The sequence below is a fragment of the Heteronotia binoei genome, chromosome 21 (assembly GCF_032191835.1).
Source record: "Heteronotia binoei isolate CCM8104 ecotype False Entrance Well chromosome 21, APGP_CSIRO_Hbin_v1, whole genome shotgun sequence".
Taxonomy (NCBI): domain Eukaryota; kingdom Metazoa; phylum Chordata; class Lepidosauria; order Squamata; family Gekkonidae; genus Heteronotia; species Heteronotia binoei.
Window position 1 is genome coordinate 52,265,042 of NC_083243.1, and position 20,592 is coordinate 52,285,633.

Consider the following 20,592-nt stretch of genomic DNA (forward strand, 5'->3'; position numbering starts at 1 on the left):
TTCACCCTAATCAAGAACATATTCTGAAAGTTGTGTTAGAAGCCCTATCACTTTGTCAAAGGTCCCTTGATTGCCATTTGTGTTGGTCTTTGCTAGACTGGGTACTGTCACTTAAACCAAAACTAAGCCAGCAGCTCCTAAGAATGAGAGAGACAGCAGAAGGAAGGTTTTCTTCCTTATGCTTAGGCTACCCTAGTGTGATTTTGAGCAAAACTGGAAAGTGGGCTCCATTTAAACAGGTGTGTGTGTGAGGCATTTGTCTCCTGATGACACATGGTAGTCCAGACAGCTCAGTCATTCAAAACAACAGTTTCATAAAAGGAAAACATCTTCTGTCACCGATTTGTGGTCTTAGTGCACAACCAAAGCTGAGGAAGGACTGTGCCATATGGTACAGCCTTTGTTTCATCCACATTCCTGCTTCCTCTGATATAGACTGTTCACAATGTGTGCATGGTCTACACTCCCCTGCAAATACTTTATTTCATACGTAATTTATTGTGTGCACTAAAAAATAATTAGAGAAAAATACATCAAGCACAAAATCCCTGACAAGTTCTATTAAACCAGTCTTCTGAGAAAGCCAATGCTTCCCTTTATTATATGGACCAAAATAACACCTCGGACATAAAACATATATTTTAAAAATGTGGTTCTAATCTACAGTTGTGCCTCTGTGGTTGGCAGTAGTGCAGCCCTCTAACCAAAGCCTAAGTGGGAGTGAGAGCCTCCTCCCTATCAGCCTGTCCCAAGTCCCACTCGCTCAGAAGCTCTGAAGACACCTCTGTGTAGAGATGATCCCAGTCCCAGCTGACATCATCCTGTCAAAAGAAAAAAAACAAGGAAGGAAGAAAAGTCTCTAAACAATGCTAAGCAGGCCACATGACAGAAAGCAGGCTATGTCTTGTCAGAGGTGTAAGAAACCAAACACTGCTAGGAGGCTTGAACACTTCACAGGGTGGATTTCAGTCTGCCATTTTCAGACAATCCTGGCTGTTCAGTATTTCCATAGTGTTTAAAATTCACTTTTCTGTTCAGCAAGTTGCACGCTACAATAGGCATTAATTTAGACAGATATTTTAAAATTGTTATCTAGTTCATTTCTTCCAAGCTGCTTCAGCGTACAGGAGTTGACTTATGTATCTAATAAAATAGAGAGGTTGTTTTACCACATTATTTTTTATTTATTTAAACATTTATACCCCTGCCTTTCCTTCCGGCTCAAGTTAGTTTACAAAAAACAATTTAAATATTACAAATCGAAACAAAATAGAATGAGAGAGACACTCCACCCCAGATGTCTGCTGTTCATAGCTCATCAACAGCCTTGGCAAACAGGCAAGCCCTGCAGAGCCCCTTGGAGATCTCCAATGAGGGCGCTTGCCTCACCTCTTCAGGGAGCCCATGGCACAGAGTTGGAGCCATGATGGAAGAGGCCTGGGCTCTGATCAATGCCAAATGGGCCACCCTGCATGGGGAAACAGCCAGGAGGTGGCAGCCTGAAGACTGCAGTTGGTGCACAGAAACATATGGGAGGAGACTTTCCACTGGCAAATAACACCTCCCCCAGTGGCCCCCTGGGGAGCATGAAGGGGGCAAGGCAGGAGCCTCCCCTCCCCTTACACCCCATTCCCAATCAGCACTGGGCCCATCTGCACTTTTTATACAGAAGCTGCCTCTGGGATTTGCAGCTGCAGCACAGGGAATTTATGTAAAAAGTAAGGTCTAGTTTGGAAGTTAGTTTTGTATTTTTGTGAAGCTGTCAAATATACTTGGGCATATTCAAGGTTTTTTTAAAAAAAATTACTCAAAATTGCACACAATACCAGAATTGAAAGTTTGTATGGGCAGTGCTGTGTCCTGAGCTTGAGGCAAACAGCAATATAGGAACAACCAGGGGCAAAACAATATAAAATTGTGAATTCCTGAAGCAAAGCAGCACAGGTAAACATGTATTGTCTCCTGCTTTGGTCTAAAACAAACTTACCTCTCGCACTTCCTGCTCTGGGGCCAAAACTTTAGTGAGGAGCTTTAGATCAATATCTCCATCCTGTGAGTAAGTAAGAAACCAGAGTTCAGTTCCAACAGAAGGAAGGGATGGACACATCCAATATGGTAAGAAGGTAAGCCCCAAGGGTACATGTGCTTATAAACATGCAAGCATACATAGTCAGTGGTGGAGTAAAACTGTTGAGATGTACTCAGGAAGTAAGAAAAACAATTCCCATAGAAATCATGGCATGATAAAAGGGAAAGCCCTTTTATGCCAGCTCTGTGGTTGCAGTGGCAGGATAGCCTCTTATTTGCAACAGTTACAGTCTTTGCTCCTAAGGGTGCTTAATACCAGTGCAAATGGGAGCTGTGCCTCAGTGGTAGAGCATCTGCTTGTCATGCAGAAGGTGCCAACTTCAATCCCCACCATCTCCAGTTAAAAGGACCAGGCAAAATACGTCTACTTGGAATCCTGGAGCTGCTGCCAGTCTCAATAGGCTACACTGACTTTGATGGACCAGAAGACTGATTCAGTACAATCTTTTGTTCAGGTGAGCTCTGCTAATGAACTGGAATGACTACAACATTTTAATGAAAGAAGAGTGAGAAGAAACACTCAAGGATGCCTCAACAGGCACTGCTGGAAATATAGCAGGCAGACTAGCCATAGGGACAGAAGTCTAGCATTCCAGGTGGGTAGGGGGACCCAACACTGGTACTATTGCACTACAAAAAAGAGGAACATCCTAGCAATGCTGAGATGTCCAGCTTTGGGGGATAACAGATTGTTGTTTTCGTCAAGGAAGAACTAGGCAGAATGTAGAAATCCATTTGGCTGCACTCACCAAGGTTTGGAAAGCAGCATATTTCATGAGGTCATTGTCCAGGTCCCGGTAGGTAAGCACTCTATTCACTTGGACGCTGCAATTGGAAAACAGAGGGAGAAACCAGACTGAGATGCTCCATGTCTTCTCCCCAGACTCACAATTTGTAACTGCCATATGGGCAGACCTGACCTTAATGACAGGCCTCTTAATATTGTATTTTGTATGCACACAAAAGCCATGGCAGCTGTTCCCTCCATACAGGCAAAACAACTCCATCCCCAGTTATTGCTTATAAAAGCCCCATCTACCTTCTCAAGGAACTATGATGCATGGCACAACAGCTGAATGAGGCAGAAACTGATCCACTTAATAAATCTGCAAAGGATTCCTGTGGTATTTGGAACCTTGCTGTTACCTCGGTGGAGCTGCCACCTGCATGGCTAGTTCTTCCTCCTGAACTTCTTCCAAGTCAGGGATCACTGGAATATCTGCAAGGAATAGAAAAGTCATAAGAAGACAAAAGACTTCTATTCTTTCTCATTTCCTCTGTGGTGAAGAGGCATGTTTCTGTGAAAATACCAAATAGTTTTCTGTCCCTCAGCAGGACTACGTGGCTGTTGGCACCTTTTTCTTCTTTTTAGTAAAATGGATGACTGTGTGCTTCCATGCTCAATGGGGAGACTGTACACAATCCCTAATAAATAGATGTCCAAATGGTTAGATGGTGTGGGTGAAAGGTTAGCTTTATTGGCTGGCATCCAGCAACCTGTTTTAATAACACCCAGAGACCACTTCTGTAATGGTGTGGCAAATGAGGTCAAATCTCAGCCAGCAACGAATGAGAAGGACAATGATTTTTTTTAAAAAAAAAAAAAACTTAGTTGGGGTTAATACTGAGACTGATAAAGTTTTCTCAGTCTCTCCCTTGAACCACTGTAAGTATCTCTTTGCGCTGTTTCTGCAGAGCACAATAAAGCACTGCCTCTAAATAGCTTTTTAAAGAAGATTTAAAAACTTGGGGTCACACAACAACATGGCAAGGGCATGGTAGGAGAAAACCATGCCATTTGTTATTGGCTACACACTAATCAGCAGGGGCAAGTGACCGTTATAAAACCACTCTAGTCAGTGGAACTAAACGTGCTAACTGAAGGAAAGAATCACATGATCTCAGTGATAAAAATACCTAGAGCCTACGCACTGGCAAAAGAAGGTAGCCCTGAAAACAGATTTACAACCTCAAAGGAAAACATGTCAGCTTTGTAAGTGAAAACACAAACATAAAAATCCATAGTTTGCAAAATATGGATCATATAGAACAGGCCCAAATACAGACAACTGACCATTTTATTGGTGTTTGCATTTCATTTCATTCTTCAATATTTTTGTTTTCTTTATTATAATTCAAACACCTCTCTGTTCTTTATTTAATACTGTATTATTTTCCACTGGATTCAATGGGAATTATTTTCAGCTGTAGTTCCTCCCCATTCAATATAAATGACACCTTTGCTAACTGTGTTGGTAACCTGTCCATCAAATTTCAAAGAGGAGAAAAGATCCATGTTTTACTGGTCATTATAATTCTTGCACAGCAAGCATGAAAGGGAATTTGGTATGCCAAGCAGAGGCTGTGTGATATACTGGTTACACAGTCAAACTAGAAGAAGGGTGGTGGGTGACCTTATGCCACTTACCTTCTTTCAGCCTGACCTACCTGACAGGGCTTGTTGTGAGAGTAAAATGGGAAATCAACATATACTGTCCTGAACTCTTTAGAGGAGGGGAGAGTTAAAAATGTACAAGGCAGGCAGGCAAATACTTGCATTTAGCACCCAAAGGTGGCAAGCACTGTATCACTCCCAGCTTTACAACTGCAAAACAATAGCAGTGCAAAACAACCAATAGAGAACAAATAAAAGCATCACAACAGAGAAAGCACTTGACAGAAGCACCTGATGCAATGAGGACATATATGCAATCAGATCTATCTTGCCTCCCCCCACTGCATCCACTCTCTCAGAAAAAAAAAACCCCAGAAGATGCATTGGGTGAATACTTTTTTTCTCTTTCAAAATCCCAGACTGGTCAACTAACATCCTCTGGCCCACAAGATTATTTTGTCCAATCCCCATGAACATAATTGCAGTTCTGGGCCATTCACATACACAACTCCCTAACCCTTTGAAGATTTTAACTTTTATGATTTTCTTTATGTTCTTTTTTTAATTCCCAACATCACACACCAGTTTAGGGTGTCCTAATTACTACTTTCAACAAACCAAATTTTGAGCTCCTCAGGTTTAAGATGCAGACCATCCTTATCCTGATGCTGAAAGCAGTTCCAGAATCCTACATTCCTCACATGGATAGGAAACTAGATGGGACAGCTCTTCAGAGATCCTTTGCCCAGAAATCACAAAATGGGGTGGGGTGGGTACTTCAGATCACTTCCACTTTCATCAGCAACTGCACTGTTCAAACTGAAAAAAAGAAAAAAAACCTGGCCGTTTGTAGCTCTGCCCTGTCTGTAGCCACTTCTGAAATTAATATTCAAGAGCTGGAAAGATGCCCTGCTTATGGAGTTTGATGTCCAAGACTAGTTCATTTAAAAAAAGAAGGAGGAGGAATAAATTTGGTTTCCTTTACAGCTCCGAAGTGCAAAGTCCCATCTTTCCATCCGCTCTGCCTCCCTACAGGCTCCTCTGAACCTGGTGCAGGCAGTGCTAGCCCATCTGCAATAGGTCAAGGGTTAGCCCAGACTTTGACAAGGGGGCTGTTTGGAGCAACCCACACAGTGGGATTTCTCTCTAATTGGATGCCTGGTAAAGGGGCTGAATCAAACAGAGGCTGAAGCAAGAGCCAAGCTGCAGCAAAAGGCAGCAACAGCTTGAATTATCTCAGCAGAGCATTGCCTTCCAGGTCCCCACCCACCTAAGGAACTGCTGCCGACGATGAAGTGGCTTTCAGACAGCAGCAACAAAGGGGCTGAAGCATCCATGACTGACTCCATCTTCAGCACAGAGGAAGTCCATGATATAGCCATCATATCTGTGCTCTACCTAAAAAGTCCTGTCACCGGCCATGGAAGTCCTAAGTGCAGTTCCTAGTAGAGGTTCTCAGCCAATGTAATTAAAAAGTAATTAAAGAAAGACAGCATGTTGGAAAATAACTCAGGAAAACATCTAAAAGCTGACTCCATAGAAATCAGCAGACCTGAGGTTCAAGTCCTGCTCAACTGTTGCATACCACAGAGACATTTCACTCTCCTGAGAGATTCGGAATGGGTTTCCAGGGATGCTAGGCATATAGTTTGAACAGGATGCATTTTAACAGTTTATGCAAGAGGGAAGAGAGGCAATCTTGCACAATTCCACTTCTCACTGCTGCCCTGTCCAATATGGCATTTTGGTCATGAGGATCACATGATCCTGCACCACAGCAAAGTGATGGGGGTTAACAATAATGACCTAGTCATTTCTCTTTAGCGTTCCTGGGAATTCTTCCAACTTCTATAATTTCACTTAGTCCTGCTTGGCCAGATTTTTCTGAAGACCTGAGAATGGAAACTCCTCCAACTATAACTTCAATGCACATCTCTGATGCTGCACGAATATAAAACTGTAACAGCAGTACATGCATTAAGTGGAATTTGGGAGTAGCCACAATCCACCATGAGTCTCTCTCCTCCCTTAGTTTCCCAGTGCAAACTGTTGCTGGCCTTGTTTGTACATGCCTCATACTCGGGTTCTTCACTGGTGTACAGTTCTCCTGTTAAGTTTTGCCCAGATACTACTTCACCAGCAGAGGTGGTCTCAGACTTGGTTACTCCCGAGCTAATTGTTCTGGAGAACTTCAACTTCCTTGCACATATGTTTTATTGGGCTATGATTACAAAAGACATACGCTGGAATTAATATTTTATATCCAACAACTGCCTGGTGGTCTAGGATAGGGGCAAGATCAGGGGTAACCAAACTGTGGCTCTTTCACACATATTGTGTGGCTCTCAAAGCCCCCACCACCCCGTTGGCCAGCTTGGAGAAGGCATTTCTCTCATTAAATCACTTCTCCAAGTCAAGCCGGTTGACAGCTTGGAGAATGCATTTAAAGTTAGTTACTTTCTTTCCCTCCTCCAACCCCCATCTATTTTCCTTCCTTCCCCCCTCCCTCCCAGCTTTCAAACATCTGATACTTATATCTTGTGGTTCTCAAACATCTGATAATCATGTCTTGCGGCTCTCACACATTTATCCTATGTGGCTCTTACATTAAGCAAGTTTGGCCACCCCTAGGCTAGATATTCAGCCTGTGTCATGGTCAAACCACTATCTGCTAACAGCTTCCCTCCAAAAGGAATGGGGAACCAATTAGAATGGTCCATCTCTGATGACTTAGGGATCTGTTCAGATTTGAGCAGGGTCTGGGGGAATATGAAAGTTCAAACAATAACTCTGATGAAGCTTTAGGCCTTTTCTATGATAGCACCCATATTATGGAGCAAGCTTCTTAAAGTATGTCAAGAAGGCATCCGTACGGTTAAAGTTTTAGGAAACTGTACAAGGCTGATGTATTCAAGAAGGCTTTTAATCAATGGTTTCAGTTGTGGGGATACTGATATTGGTGATTTGTAACAGTCACTTGAATATTTTTTTAGTACTTTACTGTTATAATTTGCTTTTGAACTTATTTTGTAAATCGCTTTGCAGAGAAAGGCGGGATAGAAATGTTTTACATAAGTAACTGGTTGGCTCAATTTCCAGCACAGCACAATGAGGGGCTTTAAAAGCAAAGGAAGCCAGCTAAGTTGTACATTTTAACAGCACAAAACTTGAACTAGACACAATTCTAATTTCTCTGCTGCTGCAAAACTTTGTTTTACTGAATGCTGTTACCTTATGCACCACGTTTGGGGAATTTTAAACAGGCAAATGGAAGAAGGTCTGATTGAAGATGAAGTTAAGTGAAAGAAATTGGTCTCATTTAGCACATGACAGGATTCATCTGTGTTCTCAAGTCCACTGAGGTAGCATCATGGGCTTTTCATATTCATGAGCTGCTGCGACACTGTGTCCCCGCATTTACAAAGCACCGTGTTCAGCAAATTCTGTCCCTGTGGACATCCCATGCATTTCATGGTCTTGTCAGAGAGACATCAAACACTCTAGTAACCAAATACCAGAAAATGGCTTTAATTAGTGCATCTCAATCCAATAATTTTTCCCTCTAACTAGAAAAAAGAAATAAAAATAGGGGAGTAGAAAGCAACAGGCTACAGGCTTCAAAAATTGCAAGGAACAAGGGACAGAGGCAGCTTTTGTTGAACACACAAACAACATTGACCGTCCTCCCTCTATGACAGCAGTAAGCTAGGAGATCAGGCACAAGTACCCCAGCCTCTCTGGACCACTAGTTATGCCTTACTAGAACACATGGATTAGGGGTATAATTTGCTCTTCTAGGGTCCGGCTGATAGTCACTTGTGGTACCCTTTGGAGAAACTAGGAGAAGTGTTTAAAAGATTTATAATGAAAGCCAACTCTAAAAAGATGAAGAAATAAATCAAAGTAGAGCATAAGTATTATTAATCTTCCTGAGATCCCTTATAAAAGGTTGGGAAAGTGTCAACATAATAAAGTGATTCTCCAAGGAGCTGTAGAACAGGGGTCCCCTATCTTTTTGAGCCTGCGGACCCCTTTGGAATTGTGACACAGCATGGTGGGCACAGCCATAAATTGGCTGCTACAGGAGGGGAAGCCTGTAATACAATGGCTGCTATAGCTTACCTTCAGTCACATAGTGGAGACCTTTCTGCTATGGAGGCAGCTGCTACCAAAGCAATGTTTTTTTAAAAATCTGCACAAGCAATCAAATCTCCAATGGCCAATTAGAAGCCTTGCTGGGCCAAAGTCCCACACAGCCCCACCCACTTTCTAAAAAGATTTGGTGGACATCATGAAAGGTTTCAGCAAGCGCCATGGTGCCCAATGGACACTATGGTGGGGACCCCTGCTGTAGAGGATCTCACCATTGTTCTTCTCACCCCATTTATTGCAAAGCTAGATAGAAGCTTTTGAGAGTCAAAGCTCCCTTCATCAGGGAGCTTTGGCTCTCAGGAGTTTATACACCAATAACCTCATTTGTCTCTAAGGTGCTACTGGACTGGAATCCAGTTCTTCTACAGACCAACACAGTTTCCCTTCTGAAACAAAGCTAAATAAAAGCACTTTATAACATGAGCATAATATTAGCATAAAACAAAAGCAATCTATTTTTTCTCCTGAGTCTTCTATGTAAGGCTAATATTTGGCCATCTCAATCTCTCTCTTTTTTAGAGCAGCAAATACACATCCTCTTAAGAAAGGCTAATGTGTTTCTTCTACACAAGAACTGAATTTCTGAATGATTGGCTTTGAAGTGAGACTGTCCCATAAGAGCACAAAATGTAGGGGGGGCTCATTTTGACTGACCCCTTTCCAGAATCATCTATATATCTAACAGTGAAGCATGGCCCAATACGCAGATTGGGGCCACACTTACCCAAAACATTTAGTTATGCAAACTTAGGAGATGCCCCAGGTTTGCAGAAAATTCTGAAAACTTCTAGCCATGGCAGGCCTTGCAGCAGAGGCAGAATGCCATGCTGCAGTTGGTTGAGCTTCACTGGGCTCACCAGCACTAGGGGAGATTGGGTGGGCAGGAGATGTGGTGGGCCTGGTGGGCAAAGGTGCACAGGAGAGCTGGAGCTGCAATGTAGGCTATGGGAGGCAGAAGACACAGTGGGCATGGCAGCAGAGGCTGGATGCCTCACTGCGGGAAGCTGGAGCTGCCCCCAGCTTGCTGGCATTGAAAGCAACAGGGAGGCAGTAGATGCAGCAGGACTGGCAGTGGAGCCACACTGGGCTCACTAGAGCCACAGGTGGTAGTGGAACTGTGGTAGGATTGCCAGCAGTGGAGGCAGGGGCTGTAGCAGGTTCCCTGAGAGCAGCAGCAATGATGGGGAGGAGCTGCATCAGAGGGCAAAGGGATCCCCCCTGCAAGTATCATGGGCTTCCATTAGTATATTCTAATAGCTAAGTGGGCCAAGCCTGAGGATACTTAAATTTGGTGACTGAAGCTGTGAACAGACAAGACAGATCTTTCTACAAACCTGAAAAATGCCTCAGGTTTGCAGAAAAATCTGGGGGAAAAATTTGGCCTTTTTTTAAAAAAACCCCAAGTTATAAAAGGATTCCTTCAATGGCTATTGCTACTTAAACTTTGTAATCACTTGAAACTGGCCCATAAAATCTCTCTCTATTTTTTTTAGGGACCTGCATACCACAAACTTGTCTTGGTTTGAGAGGCTCAACACAATCAAAACTATGATTCTACCACAACTCATTTTCCCATTTCACTTGCTCCCTATTAATAACTTCATTTGGGGATATAAACACCACATAATCTCTCATTCAGTCATGATTCACTCCCTTAGGAAAGTTAGTTTAAATGCCCTAGATCAGAGGTCCCCAACCACCAGGCCGCGGACCGGTACAGGTCTGTGGCCTGTTTCTAAGTGGGCCGCGCAGCCACCCGCCCACCCCCCACGCAGCCTCATCGTCCCCCCGTGCAGCCTCGCCAACCGCTGTTTATACCACTTTAAGACCTGGGAAGGTGCCATGAAGCGCTTTCCAGGCCGACCTCCCCAGCCCCCTGCTGATCAGCTGATCCAATCAGCGGGGAAAACCACGGCAGCAGCGGTGAGCGACTGCTGAAACAGCTGTGCTGCCGTAGTTTTCCAGGCCGATATGGGGAGGTCAGTCTGGAAGGAGCTTCACCTTCCCTGGCCTTTAAGTGGTAAAAACAGGAGGGAGAAGGAAACGGGGGGAGGAGGAGGAGGTGCCACGGGGGGTGGGGGGGGGCGGCCACTGGCTCTGGAGGGCCATCCAGTCCTGGGGCCGGTCCCTGGGATAAAAAAGGTTGGGGGCCTCTGCCCTAGATCTTAATCACTATTACAATTCTGCCCAACTAGCATCTTTGTTTACTATGCTTCACTATGACACTTCTTTAGATTGGGGTGCATATTTACAAATCTTTTCTGGGCCACTTCACCTTTATGACATGTTGTGGAAGCATCATGCCAGACTCTCTACTATCGGACAAAACATTTTTCTTCTCAGCATGCTCACCATATGGGACAAACTTAAGGATTTTATAGCTCCACGTACTTCTCCGGTTTCTTCCTTCCTTGGTCAACCTTTGCGCTACTCTAGCCTTGGTTCATCCCAGGCTAGAGTCCTTGCTCCTTTAAGTGCTGGAGACTACTTAAGAAAACTAAATTTATAGACATCATCAACAGGGCACCATTTTAGAAAAACAAGATTCTGGCATTATTGTCCCTTGGTTTGAACACCTCCAGATTAAACATTATATAGATACAATTGATCACTCAGGAGACCTGAGCCAGTCACTAACCCCTTTTGAAAGCCTACTCACTTGAAAACATTTTTGTCACAAGGGACTCATCTCAGTAATTTATTCTATTCTTACTGCTATAGATATTGACCACCCATTGTCATTCAAAAACAAGTGGCACAGAAATATTGGTTCTGATTTGACAGCTACTCATTGGGACCACATATGGTCAGCTAGTCCATATAGATCCAAAGCTATTAACATTCAACTTCTCTCTTTTAAAACTATGGCACAGTGGTATACAACACCCAGACAACCGCAATACATATATTGTAATTCCTCTTATTTGTGTTGGATGCTCTGTGGTTTACCCAGTACTTATATTCACTGCTGGTGGAGCTGCTCCATAATCCACAATTTCTGGGGGAAAGGTTTTTTTATGTCCAAAAATGACAGGCTACTGTGTTCCATTTTTGCCTGAAGTTATCCTTCTTTGTTATTGGCCTGATGCCACAATCCCTTCCAGTCAGAAAGACCTAATCTTTCTACTTCTATCAGCAGCAAAAACCACCATAGCCCAAACTTGGGAAAAACCAGTAGCTCCTACAGTTTCTAAATGGTTTAAAAATGTATGGGACTTTTTCATAATGGAAAGACTTTCTGATCACTTATATTGTTTGCATAATCCTCTTTAAGAGCCCTATGGCGCAGTGGTAAAGCTGCAAGTACTGCAGTCGGAGCCCTCTGCTCACGATCTGAGTTCGATCCCAGTGGAAGCTGGTTTAGGTAGCCGGCTCCAGGTTGAGTCAGCCTTCCATCCTTCCAAGGTCGGTAAAATGAGTACCCAGCTTGCTGGGGGGAAAGTGTAGATGACTGAGGAAGGCAATGGCAAGCCACCCCATAAAAAGTCTGCCGTGAAAACATGAAAGCAACGTCACCCCAGAGTTGAAAACGGCTGGTGCTTGCACAGGGGACTACCTTTACCTTTATAATCCTCTTTATGAATCTAAGTTTCACACGGTCTGGGAGCCTTCTCTGGATTTTATTCAAACTGATTTGACTTTTCGGTCTTTCAATAGTAACCTTGACAAGACTGTATCTCTTTTTTAGGTGTTTTACTATTCGGGATTAATATCTACATGTTAACTATCTATATTGTATTTTTATCTACCTGGTGATTTTGTTCTTGCAGAAGTTCTTGTTGTCCCCACCCCCTTTCTCCCCCCTTTTTAAAAAAAATTATCTGTATATGTTACTTTGATCCCTTCCTCTGTTACATTGTTGAGTTTCTAAAATAAAATAAAATGTTGTTTAAAAAGTTCTGCAAAAGCAGAGATACAAAAAATAGCTGTTGCTAGGCAACCATAGCATTCTAGTTTTGTTTTTTTCTGAGTAAGGTGGGAACAGGGCAGGGTCCTTTCTAGTCCTATTTTGGCTTTTGACAGAGGACTCATCAGAGCATGGCCTGGCAGCAACCACTGGGTGACTTGATACCTCTTGACGTGCATGATCCACCTAGGCCTGTCTGTTTGTTACTGTTCAACAGCAGCCACCCTATGAAAGCCATCTGGTGTAAGCTTCAGTTTGGTTATGCACATCCTATTAAATGAGGACAACACAATTCTAAAACAGTAGAAAGGCAACATCTACAGGTTGCTTTAACAGTGCTGCACCAAATATGAAAGATAAAAATTATTTATATACAGGGCTTTTTCTACAAAAAAAGTCCAGCAGGAACTCATTTACATATTAGGTCACACACCCCTGATGCCAAGCCAGTCAGAACTGTGATCCTGCTAAAAAAAAAAACCCTGATCAACAGTATCAAAACCCTACAGAAAAAACACTAAGCTCAGAGTATCATCTGCATTCTAACTACTGCAGTATAGCAAAATGTAAGCAAATAATATCCAGCAGAAAAACTTTATACTAGAGATAAAACACAAAATAAAACTGACTCAGCCTATGCTACAAGGAAGTAAAACAGTTATCAGAGATGAATGCAGCATTAAGCATTTCCTGTTTAGCAGCTGAACTTTTAATACTGTACAGCTGAACAATGAGCCTCTCTCAAGAAAGTTCCAACTACTGCTTTATGACAAAATATGTTGTCAATCGGCATGAACCAATACCAAGGATTATAGCTTTAACAGCAAAAATACATTTAAGAATCACACTTTTTCAACAAATGCCCCACAAGGCAACTTACAACATATTAAGACTGTGTCAAAGATGGAAATAACCATCTTTGGAATGGATGGAATATATCTTTTTTCGTTCTTTTGATAATGACTAAAGGATTACGATGAAGATGGATTATAATTATAACATATTTTTTTCCTTTTCTCTTTTTGCTTATGATGCTTTCTTTTTTATGAAGATTCTTAAATAGACTAAATTGATTACCTTTTTTTTTTAGCAATTTAATTAAAATACACTGCCGGGGATCACCAAAAGGGGGGAGGGGGGAGAAAATGTAATGTATATGTATTAATTTTTAATAACAAATGATAAGTGTTATTACATTATATTACAGTACAATAAATTGTTTTAAACAAAAAAAAAAGATGGCAATAACCATGTTCAATTTAAATGAAGCCACCCCAGGTATTATGAACCATTTAAAGCAGAGTGATACAAAGGTCTGTGGAAAGAACTCTGAAGCGGGAAGATAATAATAATACTAACTAATAATATCAAAAAGAAACACGAACTGGAGGCTCCGTGCCTGTCTTCAGGTTTTGTTCTGGATCATTTCGACCCGCTCAGCCTGGAGGAAGTCGACGGAATCCTCGTTTCTGCACGCCCAACAACTTGCGATCTAGACCCATGCCCCTCCTGGCTAATTAAATCTTGCCTGAGGGAGCTCAGATGTCCTTTACGGGACATCATAAATAGATCCCTCTTGGAGGGGTGTTTTCCAACGCCCTTAAAAGAGGCCTTGGTCCGCCCCCACTTAAAAAAAAGTACAGCAGACCTGGCCGAATTGGCAAATTACCGGCCGGTCTCAAATTTACCGTTTTTAGGTAAAATTATAGAGAGGGCAGTGGCGCTGCAGTTACAGAGTTTTCTGGATGATGCTTCCATCCTAGACCCTTGCCAGTCCGGCTTTCGCCCGGGTGGGACGGAGACTGTGCTAGTCGCCTTGGTGGATGACCTCCAGCGGCATCTGGATCGGGGCGGTGTGGAGGTGCTGATGTTGTTGGACCTGTCGGCCGCGTTCGACACGGTTAACCATCAGCTACTGACCTGCCACCTCGCTGATGTTGGGGTTAGGGGGTTGGCCTTACAATGGCTTTCCTCCTTCCTTGAGGATCGGGGACAAAGAGTGGCAATCGGGGGTGAGCTCTCCCAGAGGCGCACACTACATTGTGGGGTGCCTCAGGGAGCAGTTCTCTCGCCGATGCTATTTAATATCTATATGCGCCCCCTTGCCCAGATTGCCAGGAGGTCCGGGCTTGGGTGTCACCAGTATGCAGATGACACCCAGCTCTATCTGCTAATGGATGGCCAGCCTGGCTGCGCCCCAGAGAACTTGGACCTGGCACTGCAGGCCGTGGCAACTTGGTTAAGGCTGAGCGGGCTGAAACTGAATCCGGTGAAGACAGAGGTCCTTTGCTTAGGTCGGGGCGCTCTAGGAGGGGAAATACCTCTCCCGGTCTTTGACAGGGCGCCACTGAAAGCGGCGCACCGGGTCAGAAGCCTGGGAGTTCTACTGGAGCCTTCATTATCAATGGAGGCCCAGATAGCAGCCGCAGCCAAGTCAGCCTTTTTTCATCTGAGGCGGGCAAGGCAGTTGGCCCCCTTCCTGGAGCATCGGGACCTGCCAACAGTGATTCACGCAACGGTCACCTCGAGACTGGATTACTGTAATGCCCTCTACATCGGGCTGCCTTTGTGCCGAACCCAGAAGCTGCAGCTAGTGCAGAACACGGCTGCCAGACTGTTGCTGGGGCTCCCAAAGCGGGAGCACATACAGCCGGGGCTGCGTGAACTGCACTGGCTGCCAGTTATATACCGGATTCGCTACAAAGTGCTGGTTATTACCTTTAAAGCCCTATATGGCCGAGGACCTGCCTACCTTAAGGACCGCCTCTCCCAGTATGAACCCCAGAGAGCACTGAGGTCAGCAGGGAAGAATCTGCTGACTATCCCCGGGCCAAAGGAGGTAAGACTCCAGAGCACCCGTACTCGGGCTTTCTCAGCTAAGGCCCCACAGCTGTGGAATCAGCTCCCAGAGGAAATGCGGGCCCTGCGGGACTTTGAACAGTTCCGCAGGGCCTGCAAAACCATCTTGTTCCAAGCGGCCTTCACCAGCTGAAACTACTAAACTGCCAAATAAACTTGCCAACGGAATAGCACTAAATGTACTATTGTTTTTAGAATGCTCTTAGAATTTTAATGGATTTTAATTAATTATAGTTAAATGCTATTTACTGTATAATGTATATACTGAGTTTTGCTGTTAGCCGCCCTGAGCCGCTTGGTCGGGGAGGGCGGGATACAAATAAAATGTGACTGACTGAACAATATAGAAGAAACTTCTGAAGATAGTTCAAGGAATTAACACATACACACAGTGCAGCCAAAGTAAATATAGCACGCATATACTTTTGTGATCTCACTGGAGCAATTTTCTCAGGAGAGTTGTTGAATGTAACCAAGTTTCAACCAATTCTTCAGACTAACACAGGGAAATGAAAGGTCCTAGCTTACTCTTGACTATTTTACTCTGCAAATGAATGCAAAACAAACAGAAGCTCTCTTGCTTTCCTACAGTTTCACTATTTTAGTGTGCAAATGACTTCTAAAACAAATGCAAAACAATGGAGGCTCTTAGTTTTCACAGACTCTGCAGGAAGACCCACATGGCTCTGCTTGCTCACCCATCCACAGTCAGGCTCCTACAGAAATTTAAAGGCACACACACCTTCCAAAAAGCAAGCCCTTTCTAAGTTTCTTCTAGCCTTCCAAAGTGGAAAGGCACATGGTGGCTGTTGGGGCTGGGGCTTTCCCTCACCGGCCAGTTGGCTGGTGATGGGAGGAGCCTGCAAAACTGTGACCTGGGGACTGGCGAACCTAGGAGGAAGGCACTTAGCAGTCTTTCAAAGTGCCTGCTTTCTCCAAGTCACACAATTGGATTGGAGAGGGCAGACACTTCGAAAGACAGTCCCCTAACTGCCTACCTTCTCTCCAACCAGCCAGAACGCTCTCCAAGAAAGCTGGAACTCCGTTCCTGTGTAGGGTTGCCAATCCCCAGGTGGGGGCAGGGGATCCCCCGGTTTGGATGCCCTCCCCCCCGCTTCAGGATCGTCAGAAAGCGGGGGGGGGGGGGAGGGGAGGGAAATGTCTGCTGGGAACTCTGTTATTCCCTATAGAGATTTATTCCCATAGAAAATCATGGAGAATTGATTGCGGGTATCTGGGGCTCTGGGGAAGCTGTTTTTTTTAGGTAGAGGCACCAAATTTTCAGTACAGCATCTAGTGCCTCTCCCCAAAATATCCCCCAAGTTTCAAAACGATTGGACCAGGGGGTCCAATTCTATGAGCCCCAAAAGAAGGTGCCCCTATCCTTCATTATTTCCTATGGAAGGAAGGCATAGAAAAGGTGTGCTGTCCCTTTAAATGTGATGGCCAGAACTCCCTTTGGAGTTCAATTATGCTTGTCACAGCCTTGATCTTGGCTCCACCCTGAGGTCTCCTGACTCCTCCCCCAAAGTCTCCTGGCTCCACCCCCAAAGTCCCCAGATATTTCTTAAATTGGACATGGCAACCCTATTCCTGTGCATTCTGGCTCAAAAAAAGAAAATGAAAAGCCCTGTTTATGTGGATAAACAACTATATATTAACGGCTCATATTTCTGACCAAGGTAAATGTTTAAATAAATCAGTATTGTATTGTATTGAACTAATATATTGTGAGCCGCCCTGAGCCTGCTTCGGCAGGGATGGCGGGATATAAATAAATAAAAAGTATTATTATTAGTATGTCTTAGCATAGCAAAATGTTTGTAAAAATTTACTAATGATCCCTTTTTCCCATAAGGAAATGCTATGGAGACTAGATAAACTTTTTTAAAAAGCAAGTACATGCAATAGCAAGAGATTTCAGCTGTTTTCATATTAATTGTATAAATGTTGCCTAAAGGCATGAGGAAAGATTACATCTGAAGGTGCCATAAATTATTAATTCCTGGAGTAGCGAGTTGTGGGCAGTAAGCAACAGAAAGTAATCTCTGAGCTAAAATTAAGTGATACAAACTGGTCCAAAAAGTAAGCAAGCTGAAACACTAAGAATACTCTCCCACAATTAAAATATTTAATTTCAACATTTCTGAAGGCAGAAATATGTCATATTTTCTCAACAAAGTACTATTCAACACAATTTAGGACACTCATCAGAACATAAACAAAGGAGGCTGCTACTCAGGTGCTTAAATATGCCCTGGTCACGTTTTAATACAGCACACAATAAATGTATACCCTTAAATTAAAACAGAGCAACAAAAATCGAGTACATGAAAAACAGCAATATAGCACCAAAAAAGGTGTGTATGGGGAGAGCTATTAAAAGCAAAATTCTTTAAAATAATTTGTTTTATAAATCATATTATTAACCAGTGCCATTTATAGAGTATTTCTGCTACAACTGAATCATACTATCATATCATATAAAACTTTTGCATGTTGCAAATTCAAAAAAGCAATTCAAAAATCACATCTTTTAATTTTGTCAAATGCAAACTAGGGGCACTCCCCAAAAGTACTTGGGGGGTGTTAAACCCCCTAAGTAGTATTCTCTGAGCTTGCACACAGAATGCTCTTTACTACCTACCTTCTGCAGCAGCATCAAAGCATCCTGGGGTGGGGTGGAGGCATGCCAAGTCCAGTGGAGCTGGCGAAGCAGGCCAGGGCTGTGCCAGACACAAAGGCAGCTACAGAAGCCTGGGGGCTGTGCTGGCAAGAAAGTGGGGGGTGGGACTACTTCCTGTGAGTTCCACAGGCCCCTGGCCCCCCTTTGCTGGTGTCTCAATGGTGATGAGGGGAGCCATAGCAGGTGAAGGCAGGAGCTGCACCAGGCTCGCTAGCATCAGCTATGAGGGCGGGAGGGCCTCTGGGAGTTGCAGCTGGCCCAACAGCAGAGGGAGCATGGAGGCCTGGCAGCAAAATAGGGTTGCCAAGTCCAATTCAAGAAATATCTGGGGACTTTGGGGGTGGAGCCAGGAGACTTTGGGGTGGGACCAGGAGACATGGGGCGGAGCCAGGAACAAGGCTGTGACAAGCATAATTGAACTCCAAGGGAGTTCTGGCCATCATATTTAAAGGGACAGCACACCTTTTAAAATGCCTTCCTTCCATAGGAAATAATGAAGGATAGGGGCACCTTCTTTTGGGGCTCATAGAATTGGACCCCCTGGTCCAATCCTTTTGAAACTTGGGAGGTATTTTGGGGAGAGGCACTAGATGCTATACTGAAAATTTGGCGCATCTACCTCAAAAAACAGCCTCCCCAGAGCCCCCAATACCCGCAGATCAATTCCCCATCATTCCCTATGGGAATCATTCATGGAGGTGCATAATGGCTGTGGGGGTGGGGCTTCCCCCGCCAGCCAGCTGGCTGGGGGAGGGGGGAAGCCTGTAAAACCGGGGGATCCCCCGCTGGGACCTGGGGATTGGGAAGCCTACAGGAAAAGCCCTGAGGGCAGAGGGGCTTTGGAAGTCACCCCAGGTTCAGTAGTGGAGGCCTGGAGTCATGCTGGGATTCCCCCCCCCCCATGTTGGTGGGGGGGACTGAAGGGAGCACAGCAATGTGGGTGAAGGTGGGGGAGTGAGTCAGCAGCCTGGCAGCAGCAACTGAACAATGGTTTGAACAGGAGCCACAATACTTGGGGGCCCTCTTCCCACTCTTAGTTGGCAGTGACTGGGGGAAATAGTTAAGAGAGAGAAGGGCTTCCCCCGCAATTAATGTGGTTCCTCACTAGTTAGTATCTAATGCAAGCATTAACCATTTAGATAAAGAAAGCCAGAGATGTTCTGGAAATTTTCTGCAACTGTTCAAACAGCAAAATAAAGAAGTTGATGTTCATTCTGGTTGACTAGTACCACTTCTGTCATGAGGCATTCCTGCCATGTTCTTGCTACATCCATTAGGCCTGTGGCCTAGAAGTTCAACTGGTACAACAAAAAATATGGGGTTAGGGGATATAAAAAGTGCTGGTGTATTCTAAAAAAACAAAGAAGCTTGTTCACCTGATCATTTTTATTGTTATTGTTGTTATTATTATGTTTATTTATACCCTGCCCTTTCTCACGAGTGAGCAGAGTGTCTTACAACATAAAACTATCAACAGTAAAAACAATAAAACAGCAACAAATATCCATGCCTCATGTCAGACAAAGATAGTTCCCAGAAAAATCTCATGTCTGAATAATATCTAAAAACAGCAGGGCACGGGAGAGAGCGCATGAACAAGGGAGGTCAGAATGTTTGAATATTTGAACATCCACCATCTCAGCCAAAAGTTTGGTGGAACAGCTCCATTTTACAAACCTTGCAGAACTGTAATAGGTCAAGCAGGGCCCTGATCTCAAGTGGGAGCATGTTACACCAGGTTCAGGCAAGGGCTGAAAAAGCCCTTGCCCTGGTTGAGGCTAAGCAGATGTCCCTTGAGTCAGGGATCACCAGGAGGTGATGATCAGAAGAGCATATAGCACTCTCGAGGGCTCATATGGGAAAATAAGAGTGTCTTTGTAACGTTAACATTCTGCGCGTTTTAAGCAAATAAGTATGTAGACTTTCCTATGACTAGAGTGTGCAGGGTACATGAAGGGAAAAAAAATCTCCTTCTGTAATGCTTCAGATTAGTAGTTTTTCCTTCAATGTGTGGCAGCAAAAGCAATTCCTATATGCCCTCCCACTGAATCATGTTAGTGAGCAGGTATATCTGATTCTATTTAATCCTCTTCATGTGGAAAAACAAGACAAAACTACATTTCTTTTATGCTACAATCCTTCATTTTAAATTTTTTTATATATATTTATTAAAAAATGCTGCTTTGATCAGTAGCACTCATGACATTTCCACATCCAGAAACTCCTCAGAAGCCCCCTCCCTGCACATAAGGCCACCAGAGCTGACAGCCAGCTAGGTTTGATCACAGCCATTCTGAATCAGATTTTCATAAGACAGATGAGGAGCCTAGCTGCTGCTTTCTTTCTCGCTCCTATCAGATGAGAAACTGATGGCGAGGGGGTGGGACAGGTCCTGAGGGAACAACACTACAATCAAGGGCTATGCGGTTCCCTTGCTGTCCCTCTACAGCTGCAATTTTCAAAAGAGCTTGCCTTGGGCACTTTCAAATGATGGTGTCTCAATTC

The 20,592-nt window shown here is 43.9% G+C and overlaps 1 protein-coding gene across 1 annotated transcript in view; it reads right to left on the reverse strand.

Moving 5' to 3' along the window:
• Positions 1–478: 478 nt before the first annotated feature.
• The window catches only part of IFT43 (intraflagellar transport 43), a 67,335-nt gene continuing 47,221 nt past the window's right edge, over positions 479–20,592 (reverse strand). Inside the window, exons 6-9 of the mRNA XM_060262480.1 lie at positions 3,235–3,307; positions 2,838–2,913; positions 1,988–2,050; positions 479–821 (exon numbers count right to left, since the gene is read on the reverse strand). Of these exons, the coding sequence (XP_060118463.1) occupies positions 711–821; positions 1,988–2,050; positions 2,838–2,913; positions 3,235–3,307 (323 nt within the window). The 3' untranslated portion in view covers positions 479–710. The remainder of the gene's footprint in view (positions 822–1,987; positions 2,051–2,837; positions 2,914–3,234; positions 3,308–20,592) is intronic.